We start from the raw sequence: 23897 nt of genomic DNA, 5'->3' as shown, positions 1-23897 counted from the left end.
ACTATATTTCCTGAATTCCTCTGTGGTTAGTTTCGTCCTAAATGTCTCTGTAGACTAAAATTCCGTCCCAGCAAACAGCGCTCACGTTGTGCGTGTATGTTTGCCTAAAATCCACGGATTGCGTACCTGCAGATCTCAGCGGAATAACGTGGATTTAAGTGCTTGTCGTTGACAAGTTTTAACGTTACACATGCAACGTTAAAGCATAACTAGTAAGCTGTGAATGATTTTAAAGCCTAAGCATGAATGATTAGAAACCATTAAAACGAAACTATCCTGCAGTGTTCGCCCCTGTTCATTAGCAAAACATATTAACGCTCATAATGTATTAACATTCATACAGCTAAACACAAAGTGTCCATCTGCACTTATATAGTAAATTTAACACTGGCTTTGAATGTTATATTTAGCCCTGTGATGGATTCCTTTCACTATCATGTGCTAACGTTATGCTCATATAAATCCTGTTCATTTACGTCAATTCAGACTGTAGATAAATATTACTTGCATCGGCAGTTTTGGCTCGTTCACTCGGTCTCGATCACTTTTGAGGACAACTTTGAAGCTAATCCTGCTTGTGTGGTCCCAGGTTGATAAAGAACTCGGGCTTCAAGTGATTCCTGCAAACAAACAGGTTTTTTCCTTTGGTTTCTGATGGATTTCCACTAAAAATTTAATAAATCCACCCGTCTCTTCCTAGGTTTGGACTCTGTGCAGCGACTACATTGCATGTTGTCCTTGAACTTTAGCCATGGCGTCACGTACATCGCTGTTGCTTTTGAAAACAACAATGGCGTAGCACGGTGGGTGGAACTGTGTAGAATAAGGGGCTGTAACATTATAAGAAAATCCGATTTGAACATCACAACCAGAGCTAAATCTGAACGGCTCATTTTCTCACATGCTGGCAGGTAAAGGCACACCAAAAAAAAACATACTGCGTTCTTATTTTTCACGTTTTCTGTGTTGCTAGATGCACCGGGGACCTGATTATAGCACTTAAACACAGAAAAAGTGGGGTTATCATATGATGTCACCTTTAAGGAATCAGGTAGTCGAGTCACTGATCAGGACAGGGCTCTAGACTAGTGATCGACCGATATTTTTTTTTTTTTAAACAGATATCAATTATTTGCATGTTTATGTGCCTGATACCCGATATGCAGAACAGATATTTATTTCGTGTATTCTTCTGTTTTTGACACATTGATTACATCACAACTGAAAAAACTATTTTATTTAGAACATTCACTCCCTCCCTGCCTACAAAGCAAAACATTTGCATCTATACACCAATAAATAGAGGGGTGTGAAAGAGTGAAAATAAAGTGCACTGTTACATAAGTGTCTTTGTTAAAAAATAAATCATCCTAACCGAATAAAAAAATCAAAAGAGCGGTCTGAAACACAAACACTGCCCCAAACTCATTAGTCGGGACTGCGCACACACACACCGAGCGTATTGGGAAATCGTCAACTCGCATCACACAGGAAGATGCGGAAGCGCTGTTTATCTTCTAGTTAATTGATCACAGATACAGTCACTGTCACAGATGGATAAAAACATTACAAAATGTGATGCCGAATAAGTAAATACATTGTTTGGAAAACTATGATAGGATAAATACATTGTCATGAAAGTAACAAACAAAACAGAATATAAATCATTGCATATCTCAACTGGTATGTTACGTTAATAATATTTTTGTCAGTCTTATTAAAAACCTGTGGACAAAGAACTGTTTATTTATGCAATTACTAACTTTACTTTAAAACAGCGATCGCTTGTGGAGATAATAAATAATTAATTCCACAGGGCTGTATTTATTTAAATGTTGATTATATAGTCAATGAAAGTATAATTAAGAGTGTTTTAAACAAGTTAATCTTGTTAAAAAGTTAGCTACATGGCTATGCTGAAACTTCCTGAGCATCAACCCGGTGAATGAACATCAATATGAATGATGAGCATAGACAACAAAGGTAATTAAATTCAGCTCTTTTATTCCCAAAAAGTTAGTCTAAAGCCCTGTCTACTCTAGACTACAAACACTAACATTTAAACACTAACATTTTATCTAGACTAACATTTTATTACTAGAAGAGCTGTAGCCCCTGACAAACATTTTTGGGGGCGCAAACATAAATTTTAGGGGCACACCTTAAATCACCCTGCGTTGCAATTATTGACATTTTCTCCCCAAATAGCTGTTTTAATGACAAATGCTTTCACAAGTAATACACTCAACTCACGGAAAATATAATGTGCAGTTTTATTTTCATTTCAGAGGGATATGACATTACTCAAAACCAGGGTCATATGGAATCTGCAAACTTTTTAGTTGATTCTCTGCAAAAATATTTTTGGAAATTAGGTGGTAATTAGTATGTTAGTGACATCATCACGCTGCACTGGCGTTTCGGAACTTGTTTTATTTTAATACAACCAAAGTTAGGTGATGAAAATAAAAGCACAACAGTCCAGTATCACAAGTAAAAGTCACTTTACAGTGGTAAGAGACTTACTCTAATAACAATTTAATAAAAAAAACATTTCCTAGTGATGAAGTCTATACAAATACTGTACAAAACCGTTTGAATAAAACGAAAGGAAGGGAAATGCTGCAGCGCACTCTTAAAGAAAGAGAGCTCTGCCATTATCACTACACAAGGACACTAACAAACAATACGGACAACTCTTGAGCGGTGAAGCAAGTTTTAAGTTGTTTATCGTGTGCATAGTGTCTGAACTTTTGATCATCTCTTGTAGGTTTTGCGATCGCGGTCCGGCTCGCATGAGCAGCGGAGCGGGGATAACTCCTGGTGCTGTCATCTCACGAAAACATTGTATAAAACTAATTTGGATGCCATAGTTAACACAGGACTGGCGGGAAATGTGCATAGAACCTCCTTCATTCTTCATGTTATGTGGTTTACTTTGATAGGTGAACTGTCTTTCTCGCTTCCCAGCACGACATCCGATGGGTTTTCCCAGACCGGGAATAAACAAGTCTTCCTTTTATATAGATTAACATATAATATAATCTTCTGTTTGCTTTGGTGTGGGTGGTTAAGTGAATTATGTGCTCCACACACCCGTAACAGTCGGTGGCCGTAATGCACAAAGTTGGTATGCTCTAATAATATAAGAGGAAAATGTGGAATTCCCATGCACTCACTAGACTGTTGCCGCGAAAAAATCTAAATCAAAGTGGAGTCGGAGCCAAACTCACACTTTTACGACTACTCTGGGAAAAAGATGCCTCTGTTGTGCTCACTGACATTTCTGGGCGGTCTGAAGTAACAAAATCTATTTTACGAATTGAGAAAGACTGCATGAAAACGGCATATGCCAGTTGCCAAATGTGTAGACACATTATAAAACATACAATTCCGACTCGGCACGAGTGTCTTCAGCGCCACGCTTGCAAAACGGCCTGCTCAAGGCAACTGACAATTTCAACATTTATTCAACTAAGGTGGGCCTGCTGTGAGTGATCTGTAGTTCTGAACTGTATTTTTTTCTGTAACTGTCAATTGACTCGTTCATTGCAATTTTCTTTGCCGATTTCCGGTTTTATTATAATTGAAACCTGCCGATTCCGATTTTTATTTTTTTATTATCATTACATAAATTATAGAATCTTCTCTTGCCAAAATAACTCTTAAATTGAAGAACTCTGTGACTGAAAATAAGTATAAATAATAAAATATAACTAAAATTACTTCACTACATCACTTAATCAACCTTTTTCATTTTCGTACTCTCACAAAAGTCTAAGATAACAAAAAATACTTCAACTTTATTCTTGTCTCTGTTTATGAAACTATCATTGCTTTATTTTTTTTTCTGAAATGTAAAATAACTTCTCTTTATGTTTGGTCTGTAGTACTAAAAGAAGTCTGTTGATTTTAACTGCCACTTCAATAAAAGGCAAAAAATCTTATGAGTGAATTCTACTCTAAATATGTATTTGCCCTTTTATGTGTTAGTAAAGAACTCAATCAGATATTTATCACAAATATTGGTTGATTTATTCATTTTTTATAGTTTGGATTTTTTAGTTGTGTTGAATGTCATTTTACCTCAGTGAAATCACCATTGTTTTAATGTAAAACAATGAATCGGGTTGAATGAAATTTACATTTGTTTTACACATAGTGAACGACTTCAACATGAGTTTAGCATGTGTCAGAGTTTAGCATCACAGTTAGCATGTAGTACATACCCGAAGTAGACGGAGCAACGAAGGTGAACTACTGGACAGTCAAACATTTTCTGTGCACTACATGATGTGTATGTGTGCGCGCGGAGACTCGTGCATTTCGGTGGAACCACAGTCACGAGCGTAAATGAGCAGTGAAAGATAGCCGCCTTGAACGGACGTTTACTTGCGTATTTGACATTATTGCCCACATCGCTGGCAACATACAATCGGCAAGACGTGAGACTGACCGGCCGGTTTCTGACCGGTCAATCAGTGCGCCTCAAATATTAATGAATGAGAAATATCTTTCAAAATGATCCACTCATTCATTGTGCAACGCGATATGCACCTTAGTATGAAACAGGTAAACATAAGTTGGATTCATTATTCCTACCACCGCTGTATTTTTCCCCCTTCTGCTGGGCTCTGGTCCCCCTCTCTTTACTCTACCAGGCGGACGCTCTCCACACTTTTGAGAATGATCCGTCCTTTAGCTGCGAGGTATCCATTCCAAGTATTAATACACATTAAGAAACTCGTCAGTTAACGTTTATCCTTCAACTATCTATTTATCCTTATAATATAAATAAACATATACACACATGGAAGCTCAAAAAAACTAAACTAGCCCAATAAACGCAACCTGCGGTTTCATACATGGTGTCCACGGGGTCTTAAAAGTTGATAAATATATTTAGAGAAATTTAAGGCCAGTCTTAAATGCCATTTTCGAATGTATTACATTTTGTATAATTTTTTCATATTTGTCCAAAGAGGTCATATGCTAAAGTTTGCTTGAGTTTAATCATTGTGTAGACACATAGTGGGAGGTCCATTTACACCTGTTTGACTAATGGAGAAATGCAAGCTTTTGTGTTTGTTGTGCTCAGGTAAGTGTGTGTGTTTTGCTCCGGTGAGTGTGTTTGTGCAGCACTCAGTTTAGTGTTTTTTTTTGTACCCAGGTGCGGAGGAGATCCGGCAGGTGCACACTGGTGTCGTGACACAGCTGTGTGTGGATTATGGTCTAATAGATCATTCTGTGTATTTCACATCAGGAGTTGTGTTAGGAGGAGTTGTGTTGTGTGTGGGAGACACAGTTCAAGCTATTGCTGTTCGAGAAGGAGCTCATGGAGGATGGAGAGCATTGAGGGTGAGATCTTAACACTATTGAAAAATCACTCCATTTAATTTGTCACAGGATAAATTCAGCATATGCATGTGACGTTTTCAGTCAAAACTTAAATGGGACTAACACATGAAACACAAACTTATTATATTTGAATTTGAATTTGCTCATTTACAGTATTAGGCATATGGACCCTTAAACAGTTGTGCTGTTAGTATCTTTAACTTTTGGAAAAAAAAGGTTTATGTTAAATTTAGTCCTGCCCTGAGCAAGTTATTTCACTAAAGAAATGTTAACATAAAGTTCACACTAAAGAATAATAACAGAATTTCAAAAAATAGCTCAGTGGAAAAGTATACACGCCCCTGATTCTTAATACTGTATGATATTACCTAAACAATCAATGACAGTTTTTTATTTTTACTCATAGTTGTTTAAGGGTTTCTTGTTTGTCATGAGTCATTAGACTGTCCGCTGATCTTCAAAAAACAATCACCCAGGTCCTCAACAAGGATGTAAAACCCCGGCTACAATTGTTTGGACTACCTAGCTCGAGTCATTAAGACGATTAATGATCTTATATGTGTATAAATATAAGCATCTATGCTCTATAAGTGGTGTCTAATAGCAGACAAGGTGGTATTCTCATCAGGTGTGTGTTCAGGAGGCTAAATGTGATGGGGTAAATATTGGAAATCGATACGTTCTTTTCTGTTGACATTATAGTGGTTGCACGTATTAAAGTTTCTAACACTTGCGCAATTACTGCGATGATCTGCTAGTATTCGTCTCGCAACTCCAGCGTTCTGGCATCTTGCAGCTTTGTTAGTTCTGTCAGACAGAACAGCTGTTATGGCCCACCTCTGTTCAAGAAGTCTTCTGCTTGACAAACTTTGCCAGTCCTCATCGATGTAGTGGCACGTTACTGTAATATAGCTCTCTGATGTGAGTGCCATCCAACAGTCCATCGTAATGGCTCTGACCTTCGTGCTTTCGAGTTGTGATTGAAACGTTTTTTCTCTCCTCATAACAGGCTTCAATTCTATGGGCAATAGTACATCTTGAAGGGATCTCATAATTGTGCTCAATATTTTCCAGAAGCGCTCGAAAACCTTCACCACAGACAACACTAATGGGCAACATGTCTTTTACTTTTTATGTCTTTGAACTGATTCTCTGTGTAATCTCTTCAGATCGGCGTGCATCGCAATTTCTCCCTGAAAACATGGAGGGCAGAGTTAGTCGTCTTTCATCACATGGACCAACCGATTCTTGTGAATGTTTGCTTCGCAATGATTTTGCATTGTACTTGTGCTACTGCTGTATTTTAATACTGCCTAGCATATTTTGCAAGTCACTTCGTCTCCTTTTCTGTTGAAGCGGTCCCACACAGTGCTTCTTTTCTCTAGCTTCATTTTTGCGTTCTCTGCACAAAACGTCTGTAGGTGTGTACGTGACGTTATGTTGACACACCCCATGAGTTAAAAAAATAGGCTTTAGCCTATAGTGGATTTGTATTTAACCACACAGCCATAAATAAATAAATAACCGTTTTACTGATAGTATTAACCGGTCAAAATTTTGACTATCGGTTAAACAATAATGTGAGCAACCCTAAAGCAGAGAATGTGTGTCAAATCACACAAGCTTTTGCACATGACCACTTCAGATGATCACTATCACATATTCAAGCTGCGGTGGGTTTCACACGTGCACACAGAACGGTGTCGGTCGACCTCTAAATCATATACAGTCATGGCCAAAATTTTTGGCACCCCTGAAATTTTTCCAGAAAATCAAGTATTTCCCACAGAAAAGTAATGCATTAACACATGTTTTACTATACACATGTTTATTCCCTTAGTGTGTATTGGAACAAAGCAAAATAAAGGAGGGAAAAAAGCAAATTTGACAATGTCACACAAAACTCTAAAAATGGACTGGACAAAATTATTGGCACCCTTTCCAAATTGTGGATAAATAAGATTGTTTCAAGCATGTGATGCTCCTTTAAATTCACCTGGGGCAAGTAACAGGTGTGGGCAATATAAAAAAATCACACCTGAAAGCAGACAAAATGGAGAGAAGTTGACTTGGTCATGGCATTGTGTGTCTGTGTGTGCCACACTAAGCATGGACAGCAGAAAGAAGAGAACAGAACTGTCTGAGGATTTGAGAACCAAAATTGTGGAAACATATCAACAATCTCAAGGTTACAAAAGTCCATCTTCAGAGATCTAGATGTTCCTTTGTCCACAGTGCGCAACATTATCAAGAAGTTTGCAACCCATGGCACTGTAGCTAATCTCCCTGGACGTGGACGGAAGGGAAAAATTGATGAAAGGTTGCAACGCAGGATAGTCCGGATGGTGGATAATTAGCCCCAAACAAGCTCCAAAGAAATTCAATCTGTCCTGCAGGCTCAGGATGCATCAGTGTCAGCGCGAACTATCCGTCGACATTTAAATGAAATGAAACGCTATGGCAGGAGGGAGGACCGCATTGCTGACACGGAGACATAAAAAAGCAACGGTTACTACAGTTGGACTAAATCTACTTGAGTAAACCAAAAGGCCTACAAAGAAAAGAACACAGTACCTACAGTCAAATGTGGTGGAAAGTTTGCAAAGGAAGAGTGGTCCAAAACTCCGGATGAGAGGTGTAAGAAGTTTATTGATGGTTACAGGAAACGATTGATTTCAATTATATGTTCCAAAGGCTGTGCAAACACCTATTAAGTTAAGGGTGCCATTCATTTTGTCCAGTCCAGTTCTGGAGTTTTCTGTGACATTTTGTCAAATTTGCCTTTTTTCCCTCCTTTTTTTGTTTTGTTCCTATACAAAATGGGAATTAACATGTGTATAATAAAACATGTGTTAATGCAATACTTTTCTGTGAGAAATACTTGATTTTCTGGAAAAACTTCAGGGGTCCCAACAATTTTGGCCATGACTGTATATAAACTGTGTATTGAGAGCTCCATTGCAAGGCTGCCGCTTCTGTCTTCCGGGGTCGGTACGAGACGCAAACGTCAGCAGCCCTCTGAAAAAAAGAGTTGATAACGCTGTATACAGTAAATTCTCACAATATGTTATAAACAAGCTTGTATAGTTTTGCTTTTTGTGCGCAACTCCAGATTTGTTGTACAACATGCTGTAACGTTACTCATGCGAGGGTTACGTTTGGTTTTTAGTACAACATTGCTGATGGTATCGCACCTAACGTGGTTGTTACAATGCAACCTCTTGTGTAAAAATCTATTTTAAATCCGTCACTATGGTTACAGGCATGCTGTGCAAATAGTGTAACATTACGAGTTTGATGGTTCATGTTTAGACTAAAGCTGTGACTTTAAGCTGCTGTGTGAACAGATTACCTCGAAGTAAATGTGAAGTCACCTTTTTTCACCCCGATGAGTTTGCAACGAATGGGTTTTAATCATACCAGGGATGTAGTCACAATTACGTGATTTATACAGCTGAAGTTTCAAATAATGATACGCTGTAATATAGTATCCACAATTGTTTCGTGGGAAAATGAACGTTTGTACAATGTTCGGAAGCAAGAGTAAACTTTCCGCTGTGTTTGTAATCTGCTCCGCTGTCTGACAGGCTTAGGACAGACGAGAGAATAATGACAGCAGGCAGGGTTTTCTGTGAGGTTGTACCAGTAAATGTAGATAAACTGTCTGGATTGCGTTTACATTATACTGAGATACGATCAAAATGCGTCCAAGACTACCTCTGGATGAGGACACGCTGATCGTATGACATTCTGATCAGAAGTGCGTTTACACTTCTCTTTTCGATGTGTATGTGGACAAGATTGTAAGTGACAAATGTAAATGTAGCCTAAGAAAGCACTGTGGGCGATTCTCTGATAAGAGGCAGATATAACACAAATGTGTTTATTAATTGAGCGACAATTTGGTGAAACTAAACCAACAATTACGGTGTATTACGTGCCTAGTTAGTGGCATGTAGCTTAGCATTAAAACAGACTTGAACAGATGAAAAGTTCTACACATATGTAATTGTAATGTCTAAATATGATTTTAATAAATACAAATTCAAGCATATTATAAATACATTTACATCAAGGCATTTTGCAGACAAAATTGAGGAAACAATGAATGAACAATGAACCAATCTAAAGGCAACAATAATACAAGTGCTATCACAAGTTAAGTCAAGTCAAGAAGCATTTTTACAAGTACTCACGCATGTGCGACCTGCAAATTTGGAATTTCTTCTAGTTTTAATTTCATGTGGAAAGACGAGAAGAAACGCCAGCCCGCCACCAGTGCAGGCTGTGTGTGATGGTCAACTGCGCTTCAGTCCGTGGGTCACTCGCATGTCACTGATGTTTCCCGCAAACGCCCACAATCCAGATCCTCATAGACAAGTTGACACACACAACCTGAGCACATTATTACGAGTTGTTGTTTGCTGTTACTGATTTCATGAGCCCGAGGATGAACGATTTGATATAGGAGACGTTGAAAACGAAACTTACCGCGGAGGAAACATAATTTATCTGTGGATTACTGGAGAGACATCCCTGAATCATTTCAAATCCGATCACCGCAAGAACGAACGACAGGCGAATGTTTTAGGGTTTTTTGGCGTTACGTGTTGTGAACATGAGGAAAAGTGTCTTGATACACAATAAAATCATCGTAAGAACATAACACGAAGCCTTTCATTTTGCTTTAATGTGTAACACTGTTAACAATTAAATTACATACTAGAAGCACAATTTCTGTAGGTTCAAATGAATTCAGATTACTGTCTCTCTATTATGCACCAATCAATAGGGAACTTGCTCTGTAGACATAGAACCAAATCAAATCCAATGAGCACTTTGAAAATCATTTCAATATGTTTACATGTCGATTGTGTGCCATTTAAAGATGTGGTAAGTATCATATGTTTTTGTATTTAAAATCGAACTGCAAGCAGTTGCACAGGCCATGTGCACATATCATAAATCTAGTATAATCATTATCAGATTAATGGCCAGAGATCTCTACTAGAGAGTTGCCTTTTTAATTAGCCACAGCGTCTATATGCGGCAAGCTACAATGGATTTTTATTTTATATTATTTAAAAAAATTTTCAAGTTGTTATCTCAAGTCTATGTTCGTTTTACTTTCTATTAGACTCGCACTTTACTGCAGCGGCTCTTTTCAAAGCCGCGCATCAAAACTAAATCACAACGCACCCATCATTGATTTAACCTCGGGTGAAAACCGCTCATTTGAATTCTGCTGAGGGCATTCAGAATATGTGTGCTACCCAAATAATGACTATAAGTAAGTCTTTGAGAACGGGTGTCTCAAGCCAGGTGGCGCATTAGACCAGGGGCTCATCTCCTGTTTCTAAAATGCATCACAAACTGCTTGAGAAAGCTGTTCTACTATGATAATTGGTGATGAAAATAAATTATGTTCAATAAAATGAACTTGTGTTTACTTCCGCATTAGCTAAGGGATGCTTTGCGTTTAGGTGGTACTTGAGACTGGAAGAGCTCCTACAGTACATTTACATTTATTCATTTAGCAGACGCTTTTATCTAAAGCAATTTACAAAGAGTGAGGGAGCAACAAGCGATATGTCATACAGGAGCCATAATACATCAGGTGCCAATACAAATTTACTGGTTTCAACTAAAGCTAGACCACTACCTGTTGAGAGAGTTTTTTTTTAAACCAATTCCGCATTGCACAAGGTCCAAACAACCTTAGTCTTGTCGATGTTTCTATTGGGAATCTTCTTAAAAATTAATATTCCCTGAAGCAAACCCGGCAGCTTCATAGCTGCATCCATGTTAGCACGTCACGTTTGATGCGGTAATTTCACAGTAACGTTATGTTGTGTTCAGACCAAACGCGAATGACGTGTCAAGCGCGAGTGATTTACATGTTAAGTCAATGCAAAGACGCGATAGACCTACTTGCGGCGCTAATCGCGCGAAAGAAACCCTGGTCATGAGATGATGAGGCGGAGTTGAAAAATCTCGGTCTCGCCCGGTACAGTGCAATTCAGCTAGGTATACATCCGTGCTAAAATATCAAGGTGAAAGTCATCATAGCTTACGTAGTATAGACCCAGCTCCCAACCCAACTTTGAGAATAGATTAACGGCGACTTTTTTTTATCGCGCGATAAGAGTCTCACGTTAACGTAGCACGGTAACACCGTTAACGGCCCACCACTACATAGAATATTCAAAAATTATTCTTCTCTTATAAATCTTTGTTGGCCAGTAAAATTTGGTATCTGTACATTTAGTGTTCTAAATTTAGCCTGTTTTTAAAAGAGAGGCAACTTAAATTAAGAGTCAGTTACGTAGTAGTCATAAAAGAAATCCACATGTGCAAAAGTGTATGTGCACAAATTCATAAGTCAGAATGCAAAGCACATGTGACAGATCAGTATATTTGTAGATTGTACATGTGTGCATAAGGATGAGTGCATTTGTAAATAGAGCGTGTGTGGGTAAACATGAATGGTGCTAGGATGCTTTACTGTTGGCATGACACACGACTGATGGTAATGCTCACCTTTTCTTCTCCGGACAAGCCTTTTTCCAGATGCCCCAAACAATCAGAAAGGGGCTTCATCTGAGAATATGACTTTGCCCCAGTCCTCAGCAGTCCATTCACTATACTTTCTGCAGAAGATCAATCTGTCCCTGATGTTTTTTTTGGAGAGAAGTGGCTTCTTTGCTGCCCTTCTTGACACCAGGCCATCTTCCAAAAGTCTTCGCCTCACTGTGCTTGCAGATGCGCTCACACCTACCTGCTGCCATTCCTGAGCAAGCTCTGCATTGGTGGCACTCCGATCCCGCAGCTGAATCCTCTTTAGGAGACGATCCTGGCGCTTGCTGGACTTTCTTGGACGCCCTGAAGCCTTCTTTACAAGAATTGAACCTCTTTCCTTGAAGTTCTTGATGAACCTATAAATTGTTGATTTAGGTGCAATCTTAGTAGCCACAATATCCTAGCCTGTGAAGCCATTTTTATGCAACGCAATGATGGCTGCACGCGTTTCTTTGCAGGTCACCATGGTTAACAATGGAAGAACAATGATTTCAAGCATCACCCTCCTTTTAACATGTCAAGTCTGCCATTCTAACCCAATCAGCCTGACATAATGATCTCTACAGCCTTGTGCTTGTCAACATTCTCACCTGAGTTAACAAGATGATTACTGAAATGATCTCAGCAGGTCCTTTAATGACAGCAATGAAATCGAGTGGAAAGGTTTTTTTGGGATTAAGTTAATTTTAATGTCTCTGACTCTGATTTCCCTGGAAATAGACAGGATGTTTGAAGGATCACTTCAAGTACCATCTAGCAATGCATGATCTGTTTTCATTTACCGGTTTCTAAAGCACATCAATAACTTTTAGATTTATGTTTGGCTTTAAATTACAGTAATGGGACTAATGAAATTGTTGAAATTGTAAAATTATAAAAATTTGCACCACATTCTTTCGGGTAGTGACCGTGATAAACAGTACTGTCATGAAGTGCACATATCAAATATTTGATTCCAAAACAAAGAATATTTATTCTAATAGCAAACTGTAAACTATTTTTTGTGCTGTTATGCGGTTCATATCAAAGTAAATCCATCTTATATATGTCTCGCTAATTCCATGTTCTCAATGTTACTTCTGTGCAATTCAAAGAAAAAATGTTAGTATGCATGCCTTAGTTCTTGACTCTTTTTAGGACCCCCAAAATGTTAAACACACCCTGCCGAGAAAAGTACACCTGTAGGACTGTGTGTATAGATTGATACCTAACACTCATATTCTGTGTGGTGACATGTTATTTATAAATCAGGCGGAGGACATGCTCAAAAAGCAAGGCAGGAACACACTGGAGCTGCATACTTAAGTTTATAAAACTTATAACTACCTTAAAATCCTTTTATTTATTTTTGTTTCATCATCTATTATTTAATTATTTCCTGTATGTTTGTTTTGCATGGTTTCGATTCGGTGTTCGTATCGAAGCCAATAATTTGGTATATTGACAACACTAAATATATAGTCGTGTCACTAGAGAACAGTTAGAGAACAGTGGCACAGTTTGAGAACCACTAGTTTATTTGTCTTTCAGTTTCTGCCTATTAAAAATAATGATTGTTAAATGTTGACTCTTTTCAGGTCGAGCGACTGAAGAATGTTTGGGAGAATGGTAACTCAGAGTTTCTCGGAGGAGAGGCCGGTAAACTCAAACCTCTGATTGGAACAGTGACCTCATGTGATCAAGATGGAGGCATTATAAACCAGACAACATCTTTCCCACGATCAGCTCTTTGTGAAGGTCTGAACTGAATTAGAAACTCTTAAATTAAATAACTGACGGAATGCTTGGCCAAGCATCTACAGTAGATAAGTCAAAATATTTGACATTTTTTAGAATATTCATAATGTTGTTGAGTTTTATTAAAACATACTGTTACTATAGAAGCACTAGGGGTAAAAAGGCACGTTCTACCTTCCTGTCATGCCTGTTTGACTTTCTTGTATGAAACGCATAAGCTTTTTGAAAACACAATAAAACTCAATGGGGATCAGAACTATACAGCTTTTATAGTTATACTAGGGGTTGCGCAAACTTGTCGACTACTCCACATTAAGTTTAAAGTGTCACGTTACACCACTAATGTTGACTAGTCGCAGATCAATAGTTTTTACGCAGCTATACGGTTTCGACTAGAGACCTGCGCTGGACAGATTTCATTCCTGCCTGCTTCCGCAGGATTCTATCGCACTACCAACAATAACATATATGATCTTATCCTGCTCCCACCCGCATTATTCACAATTTGTCCCGTTTTCATCCACATGATTCACGATTTGTTCTGTTCCCACCACAAGAGCACAGATAAAGGTATATTTGACAAAGATTTGAGTACACTCTGCTTCTGCACGGTCATCTTTTCACATGATATTTTTGTACTTGTTTCCTATTAAATTTAGTATTGTATTGCTTTTCACTGTTGATGAGCTTTACTCACCAAATGAGATTTTCCACCAAGATGTAATCTATATGTAGCGATATGGAAACGTTTAATGTGAGCGACACAGGGATCCAGAATTAGAAAAAAAGTTTTTTTATCAAGTTGACCACCGACTTTACTAGGGCTGGAATGATTCTTCGAGTAACTCGAGTCATTCGAATATAAAAAATCAAGCTTCTTTTAATGTCATTTAACAACAGTACACACAAAGCACAGCGTTTCCCCACGGACAGTTATCACTGACGCACAGCCCGTTATAACTCTGGACATGTTATGTAAACAAAAAGACGCTGCAGTAGAGCTGCACGATTAATCGTTAAAAACTCGATTCGAACACCCACGCAATCTCATTAATGAAAATCAATGATTCTCGTGTGTCTATTAACTTGATCATAACGCTTCAATATGTGCTGGTGCATGAGCAAAGAAACCATTATTATCATAAGGTATGTAACGACGTCACAAACAGTCTTTTCAACCACGCACTATCATTATTTCTGTGTTTTACGCGTTTACAAGCTCCTACTTTCCCAAATTAATCTCACACCAAATAACAGACCAACATATAAAGTAAATACAGCCTGACAACAATACTGCTCATTGTTCAGATTATACTTCAAATCTCAACTAGACAAGTTTGAAACAAACATGTTAACCCTGGATTAAGTTATAAACATTCATGTATACATATTGGTAAGATACATACACATACATTGGGGAAATATTGTATTAAAACAAGAAATGTCTATGCAGTGGGGTTTTTATAATGTCAGGCTCTTTAAAGTTATTTTAAATGTGGCAGCCACATCAAGTGTGCGTTCGGAATCAAGCGTCATTCATAAATTGTTTTGTCCTGAAAGCGGGATCTGTCAAAACATATCAAAACATTAAAAATGAAAATGTTGATCCAGTTTACCAAATGAAAGCATGTTGTGAAATATATGCTTTAAACAGGATGTAATGGGGTCTTTGGATAGCCACTAGAACCGCGGGTTACATAAACATTGAAGAAATAATGGGTCTCATTCACAAAGCATGCATACACACAAATTTGTGCTTGAAACCTTTCGTACGAACGCTTTTAGAAACAAATCATGATTCACAAAATTTTGGAACAGAAAATTATTCTAAATATAACAGAAAGGATAGGAACAGTTGAAAGCACACGTGATTTAATTTTAGAATTATTTCATCGTATACAGAGAAAGAAAAAGAAAAGCGGTGTTAGACTATAGCACGAGCTGGGAGGTTTCTCTGATATAAAAAGTGTCTTATTGTGTATGAACTGACTTAGAGTACTGTGTGTGTGCACTAGTGTTGTTTTTTGGCGGCCTGTTTTAATTTTAGTTTTAGTTTAGTCTTTGTGTCAAGCTGTCATTTTAGTTTTTAGTCACGTTCATGCTCTTCTTAGTCTAGTCAAGTTTCAGTCGACTTAAAAGTATGAGCATTTTAGTCAGAATTATCCATGACTATTTTCATCTAGTTTTAGCCGACGAAAATTGTATTTACATTTACATTTAGTCATTTAGCAGACGCTTTTGTCCAAAGCGACTTACAGGTGGGGTAGGCAATGGAAGCAATTGGGACAGCATAAGGACAACAAAAGCATAAGTGCAATCAAAAAATAAAGAATGTTCTCATATAACCTAACACAGTATACAGAACCATTTTTTTGTTTAAAGAGTAGAGAAGAAAATAGATTCAGAACAGATCAGTCAGATGTTGACGGAAGAGATGTGTTTTCAGACGTTTCTTAAGGATGGCTACAGAATCTGCAGATCTTGTAGCAGCGGGTAGATCATTCCACAGGTCCGCGAGAGAGATTTTTTTTACCATTTGGGATGGCACCACAAGACGCCGTTCGTTTGCAGAGGGTAGGTATCTGGCGGGTACATATGTCTGCATTAGTGAGTGAAGATAAGGTGGTGCCAAACCAGTGGTGGTCTTGTAGGCCAGGAGCAGAGTCTTTAATTTGATGCGAGCGACTATAGGGAGCCAATGTCGCTTAATCAATAGAGGAGTGATGTGTACTCTCTTCAGTTCATCAAAGATAACTCTTGCCGCAGCATTCTGGATCATCTGTAGAGGTTTGGTTGTGCAAGCTGGAAGTCCACCCAGTAGTGCATTGCAGTAGTCCAGTCTGGACAGGATCAGAGCCTGTGCTCGGACTTGCATAGCATGCTCTGATAGGAAGGGTCTAATTTTCCTAATATCGTAGAGGATGAATCTACAGGACCGGGCGGTGCTGGCAACTTGATCTGTGAAGTTGAGCTGATCATTGATCACCACTCCCAGGTTTCTTGCCTTTCTGGAAGATGTGATGGTTGATGAGCCCAGTTGAATGGAGAGGTTGTGATCAGTCTTTGTATCGGCCGGGATTACAAGCAGTTCTGTTTTTGAATGGTTCAGCTGCAGGTGATGGCCATTCATACAGAGTGAGATGTTGGCTAGGCAAGCTGAGATGCGTGCAGAAACGTCTGGGCTAAAAGACAGGTAGAGTTGTGTATCATCCGCATAGCAGTGATAGAAAAAGCCATGTTTCCGAATGACAGAGCCTAGGGATGTCATGTATACAGAGAATAGCAACGGACCAAGCACTGAGCCCAGAGGCACACCTGTGTCGAGATGTTGGGACTCAGAGACCTCACCTTTCCAAGATACGCTAAAGGACCTACCCGAGAGGTAGGACCTGAACAATTGTAGCACCATTCCGGAGACCCCCATGGCCTTGAGGGTGGACAGGAGGATGTGATGTGGTTACTGTGATGGTTGCTGTATTCTTAATTTAATGCAGCAGGACACGCCTTCCAATATCTCCCAATAACAAGCGAAACAAACGCAACAATTAACACGTGACTCAGCGGACGCACACAATGGAAACGGAACTGCGTTAGACTCAATAAGACACACTATTAATCAATTACACTTAAGAGTTTCAGTTGATTCTCAAGCTGCAACAAACTGCTTCTCCCACGAACTGGGCTTAAACAACGGTCTCTTTTTAGTAAAACAATTCTATTTAACCCAGTCAGTATAGTATAAGTACCTAGTATTTTAGATATATGATACATATATTTATTTTAGCAAAACCCATATCAAACAAGGTTATCTTATTATATTATTGTTACTCTAAAGACTCAGTATACATCCCTTCCAGACATGGAAGACGCTCTGATTTGAATTTACAACCATCGGTAGGGGTGAGAATCTCTAGGCACGACACAATGCAATTCGATTATGATTCAGAGACCTGTGCTGCGATGATGATACGATTCTCGATGCATCTTTTTCCTATACAATACTTTTTCCTTCTGTGTGACTATTAAAGGAAAGTATTTGTCATAACCCAGACGGATTTTACTTCCAGTATCCTTTATTAATAAAAAAATTAAAGTGATTTCGCAAGTCAACTGAAAGGTTACATTTGCCAGCATTGCAAAGAACCAACAGGAAAAGAGTGACTGCCCTCAGTGCCCTGTAGTAGCATACAGAATGCAGTACATTAATGCAGAGTTTTTTTGCACATAGCACTGGTGCTAGAAAGGTTTAAAGTTTGGTAGCACAGGCCAAACAGTAGAAGCACAAGTATTAATTGTGGGTTGTCATCATAAAAAAATTATGCAAGTGCAGTTCATCATGAAAAGGCAGGTAACTGACAAAATGCATTTATGGTACATACAGATAGATAAATTAGGGCCATATAATTCAACTGCATTAACTATAGTAAACTGCAGTAAAATTCTTAGATACTATCGTGTTACAATTGGACAATTGGACTACAACTTTCAATAGCAAATATTATAGTTCACTAAAGGACTTTTAATCTGACGGGTCTTTGGGAAGACGCTTGAGTTTTTCTGTTAGCCGATAGCTTCACTCAAACCCTAAACGCCCGTAAAATAAACTCTAAGTGCAACCCTGGAGATTAAGTTCATTTTTTCATTTGCACTTTGAATTACTTGGGAGAGTGCGTCTGTGAACAGATTCACATGGGGGTTGCCTGTAGTAACCTATTTTATTTAACCATGTCCGCACTGTGAGACGCCTAAAACAGCGCTACAGGGAGACAGGAAGGACTGCTGATCATCCTCGCAGTGGAAGACCACGTGTAACAACACTTGCACAGGGATCGGTACATCCGAATATCACACCTTTGTGACAGGTACAGGATGGCCACAACAACTGCCCGAGTCACACCAGGAACACACAATCCCTCCATCAGTGCTCAGACTGTCCGCAATAGGCTGAGAGAGGCTGGACTGAGGGCTTGTAGGCCTGTTGTAAGGCAGGTCCTTACCAGACATCACCAGCAACAACGCCGCCTATGGGCACAAACCCACCTTCGCTGGACCAGACAGGAGTGGCAAAAAGTGCTCTTCACTGATAAGTCACGGTTTTGTCTCACCAGGGGTGATGGACGGATTCGTGTTTATCGTCGAAGGAATGAGCGTTACACCGAGGCCTGTACCCTAGAGCGGGATCGATTTGGAGGTGGGGGGTCCGTCATGGTCTGGGGCGGTATATCACATCACCATCGGACTGAGCTTGTTGTCATTGCAGGCAATCTCAATGCCTTGCGGTACAGGGAAGACATCCTCCTCCCTCATGTGGTACCCTTTATGCATGCTCATCCGGACATGATCCTCCAGCAGGACAATGCCACCAGCCATACTGCTCGTTCTGTGCGCGAGTCAGTGTTCTGCCATGGCCAGCGAAGAGCCCGGATCTCAATCCCATTGAGCACGTCTGGGACCTGTTGGATCGCAGGGTGAGGGCCATTCCCCCCAGAAATGTCCAGGAACTTGCAAGTGCCTTCGTGGAAGAGTGGGGTAACATCTCACAGCAAGAACTGACAAATCTGGTCCAGTCCATGAGGAGGAGATGCACTGCAGTACTTCTAGCAGCTGGTGGCCAAACAAGATACTGACTGGTACTTTTGATTTTGAGCCTACCTTCATTCAGGGACACATTATTCTATTTCTGTTAGTCACATGTCTGTGAAACATTTTGAGTTTTCTTATGGTGTTGACTCTTTTAGTGTTCATACAAATATTTACACATAATAAGTTTACTGAAAGTAAAAACAGTTGAAAGTCAGAGGACGTTTCTTTTTTTGCTGAGTTTATATTTTTTATCTTTAGACAAGTAATTTTTGTACTCTGACAAGTGAATGGCAAATGTTCTTGTCCGAAGGACAACCACCTGACAACGCTTAATGTCTAGCCCTGATTTCCACATAAACAGCGAACAGAAAAATTGATCACTGGACGTGATCGCGATGCACTTGAGTAATTAACTATTGATAATGTGCGTGTCAAATTCAAATCCTCCGGTAAAACTTCACACATACATGGGACTCAAATTGAGAGAGGTGAGTGGGCACTGCTTCAGCACCAACAGCGAACATGACTGTAGTGTTTGAGTTCTCTTTTTTTTCAAGATTTTGATAACTTTACTTGCTGGGTTTTTTATTTCAAAATTGGATGCTTAATGGTACCTTCATCATCCCCATTTAGTTGGATAGTATAAAAGAGGCCTGAAATTCTTAAAAATACCTAAACAAAATATATATAGGTTTAGAATGACATGAGTGGATTAAAATGTTTGAATGTTTGAAGAAATGCTGAATGATAAAAAAATGATATGGCCCCTTTAACAGACCAAACATAATTTAAAACTGTTGAAAAGAGAGATATTAATGTCTTTGTTTGTATTTTAGGTTTTGTGCCAATGAAGGGAGACTGGGTGTTGGCACAATATTTCGTCAGCCCTAAAGAATGGAGCAGTCAGGCACAGACAGTTTCTCCACTGCGATATCGTCGCATGGACGGGGTTTGTTTTCACTCTTTACACATGTCAGGGTTCCCTCTGTCACTTGTAAGGGTATTTGGTGAGACTTTTGGGTGTTTTCTCTACATTCTACTGTTTTTCCATATTATGACATAAATATAACATTGTTTCTTAACTCCAGTCTTGGTGTGCTACCGCCCCGCACTTTTGTATGTCTATAACTGTATCTGACACAATTAATTCAGTTTGTAGATTTCGCTCTGTTTGAACTGATCATTTGAATCAGGTGTAATAAATAAAGAGTCTAACAAAATTTGTAAAGCAGTGTGCCCCCAGGGCTGGAGTCTCAACTTAAACCATCTTCGGTCCCGAAAGTAGAACAAACAAGAGAAAAGAATGACAAGGAATAGTTTTATTGTAAAAAGGATACAATGGTGGTGGTAAAGGTATGCAAACCTGAGTACAAAGTGGCTTTAAACGGCGATACCGGGCTTGGCACTGGCGCTGAAACTGGTAATCGACCAGAGGTCGGCCATTGCAAAGTACCGGCTCGCGTTTCCACCAAAACCTGAGCTGAACTCACTACGTCACCAACAAATATGACTGGAATCGCTTGTTATATATATATATATTAGATTAATATTTTGATATGTTATCTATCACTTTGCCGTCTATGTACTAAAATGGAAACATGGCTAGATCATTTGGGAAATTATTTTCTTTTATATTCTTTTTTGTGTTTACATGTCCTGTCAAGCGGTTTAGAAAGTTTAAACCACACCATATAATTCAAATTAAATTGATTGTTTTGGCCATTTGTTTATATGTAGCATTTTCATTGGGATTGGACTTTTACAATGGGAATTCAATGGTCTTTGTAAACGCACCCAATTTGAGAGCGGCATTTAGTTGCTCTAGGTTACTTTGTGATTTGATGTTTGTTCGATTGACCACATCTTCCTGATAAATGGTCTTGTACTTTCTCAATTTTTGTACTCGACAGTAAAAAAACAGGTAATTCTATCAATAGTTCACACAATAATTGTATTGTGTCCGATACAAGGTGGTTGTAAGCACAATGCTGAAGACAGAAAATAAATGATTTGATGCAACGCAATACCCAGAGTAGCCCAAATGTTTTCTTCGATCAACATTTAATGAATCTCACTCAGTTAGACGTAATGGTGTTTGAAAAGATTATACAGTACTCACAAATGAAATGTGTTGGTGGGAACTCTGAAATCAATCAATGAATTTTCTAATGTTGAGACCATTTGAAAACGTGTTGAATGTTGGTAATGCTGCTGTCCTCAAGCCTGTCTCGATATTTCTCAGGTTTGTGTGACCTGCACATTTGGCAAGAGTGGTGTTGTGGAAGACAGTGTGTTTTTCAGCCTGGAGTCTCTGATCGTGCCGTCTGGCTTCACACCTGCTCGGGGAGACATAGTGAATGTTGTGGTGCTGGAAAGCAGTCAGTCGCTGTACTGCTGGAGAGCTCTTTGCATGACCCCCGTTCAGCACAGGTGACCAACATTACTTTGTCATAGGCCTGTTGCCAGAAACAAATATATTTTAATTTCTAAAATCATGAGAAATGTCCTATCCATGCATCACTTTAAAAAAGGTGTCATTAAATCCTGTGTAGTATTGGTGTGTGATATCATGTTTTGCCGTTGTGTGAAATCATATTATTGAGTATGCGGCTCGCTTTCATTCAGTGTTCAGGAATTCACTGCATGCTGTAGTCAAGCACATACACATACAGAGCCTGATGTAGCAGCACATTTGCAGCCTGTTGCAACAATTTATTTATTGACGTAACAGTGATTTTCATGAACAGATGTGTGTCTGCTCTCTGTGTTTGTGGGGTGGTCAGACACAAACCACACTTGAATAAACAAGTCTTATAAACATGACTGTGTAAAATCGAATAGTTCGCTATATTAAAGTGATAATGCACTGTGAAGTTGTGCTCTACTCCTTGCGCTGTGTTTGTCTTTTGTTACTTTTTATGTTACAATGTGTCTTGCATGTATGCTGCTGTATGATCGGCAGGTGTGTGATTTGTTGGTTTCCATGACAATGCTGCACCGGTGGACTCGCCACAAACTACATATAAAATCGTTGATTGTCATGATATATATGACTTTATTAAAAACTGTGCATTTTTAGCTAATGATGTATCTTTGCATCATTTTGTCAGGTCAGGTGACAGAAGCAGTCCTCTGATGTTGTGGGGCAGGGTCACACATGAGGTCAACGTGACACAGTAGTATGTTAGTTGAGAAATTCAGTACTCATAAATGTTAGCTTAAGAATCTACAGTATAATTTCTCAGTGTGTTTGTAAACTGAGAGCTTTGAATTGTTTAGATGCCATGCACCACCAATTGTGTCATTTTATAAGGTAAGCTGTAAAGCTGAAGCCCAGGTGGAGAGACAGAGGTAGGGTCACGGGTGATAAGGCTCTTAATACATGATTATGTTATTTGTTGTGCATTATATTAAGGTTGCACTGTTATATAGTTCTGTTAAGCACTCAGTCATTTATACAATAGTTTTAACAATGTAGGCATAAATATGTAGTCTATGAATATAAAAATTAGTTTTAACCAGACTGTAAATGCAGTTAAATATACAGTAATACTGAGTGGGTAATTGTATATTCTGGTGTATTTCGAAGGAAACAGATCCTGCTGTAGATAGCAATAGAGTAGCAATAAAAGTGACCACACTTGTTAGGTGAACTGTGCTCTTCAATAAGACATTTTTACGTTACAGGAAATGTGAGCTGGGTGCTATCTGTTGGAGATTGCAAAACCGGAGGATTTGCCTTTAGGTTTTTAAAAACCTGTATGTGATTCTGTCTTCCGTGGAACACAAAAGAAGATATGTAAAGAAATGTGGTAGTGGTTTTGTGTCATTAGAAATCAGTGGGGCCATTTCTTGTTTTGGTGTTCTGCTGAAGTCATGCTGGTTGGAAATGACACGGGGTTGAGCAAGTGACGGCAGATTCTCTATTGTTACCATTAATAATATTAACAATCAATATCCTATTAACATGTTGCAAGAGGGAGCTAGGACAAAATAATACAAACCCATTTTTTGAAGGTTGCCAAATTTTGACTGGTTATCATTATCGACTTATTCCCAGAAAATATTGTGGTCGCACCCCCCTAACATACAGGTAACTTCGAGTGGTTACTCATGTCTGTTTACTGAAAATCACACCATTCATTTGTATCATTTTGTCTACCAAGTGGATACATTGTAAAAAAAGGTGCTACATGATACCACAGAAGAAGAATTTTTAGGCTGAATGGTGATGAAGAGCCTTTAACATCCGAAATTTTTGTTGTTTCAATGTAAATGCTGCTCATTCTCCTTTTTCCTAGTGAGTTTTATAACTAGAGTAGCAGCGATAGAAATCATGATTACTTTGAGGTCTTACTTTGAGGTCTTACTTTGAGGTCTTACTTTGGACTTTCAGAAGTGCACATGAAGGGAACAAAACGAACACCTCAGTGCTGAAAATGCTTGACTCTGAGATTCACAGCCTGCTGGAGAATAAAGGTGGACTCGAGGTCAGTCACGATACCCAGTTCGGCTCTCTCCTGCTAGGAAACACCAAGGAGCTGCTGATCTGGATTCAGTGAGTTCCTTCACGTACACTTAAAATCAATTCCATCACTCTATGTAGTGTGCACGTATTTTAAAGCTATATTAGATTTGTG

General features: G+C 38.9%; 1 protein-coding gene across 2 annotated transcripts in view; it reads left to right on the top strand.

Annotated features, from left to right (window-relative positions):
• mov10l1 (Mov10 like RISC complex RNA helicase 1) overlaps positions 1–23897 on the top strand; it is a 65769-nt gene that overhangs the window by 1731 nt on the left and 40141 nt on the right. For both annotated transcript variants that reach the window (XM_056744227.1, XM_056744226.1), the window contains exons 3-7: positions 5171–5358; positions 13515–13674; positions 20094–20206; positions 21500–21687; positions 23654–23815. In XM_056744227.1, coding sequence (XP_056600205.1) covers positions 5171–5358; positions 13515–13674; positions 20094–20206; positions 21500–21687; positions 23654–23815 — 811 coding nt within the window. The remainder of the gene's footprint in view (positions 1–5170; positions 5359–13514; positions 13675–20093; positions 20207–21499; positions 21688–23653; positions 23816–23897) is intronic.

Source organism: Triplophysa dalaica, chromosome 3 (assembly GCF_015846415.1).
Source record: "Triplophysa dalaica isolate WHDGS20190420 chromosome 3, ASM1584641v1, whole genome shotgun sequence".
Taxonomy (NCBI): Eukaryota; Metazoa; Chordata; class Actinopteri; order Cypriniformes; family Nemacheilidae; genus Triplophysa; species Triplophysa dalaica.
This window is presented reverse-complemented; position numbering and strand designations above follow the sequence as displayed.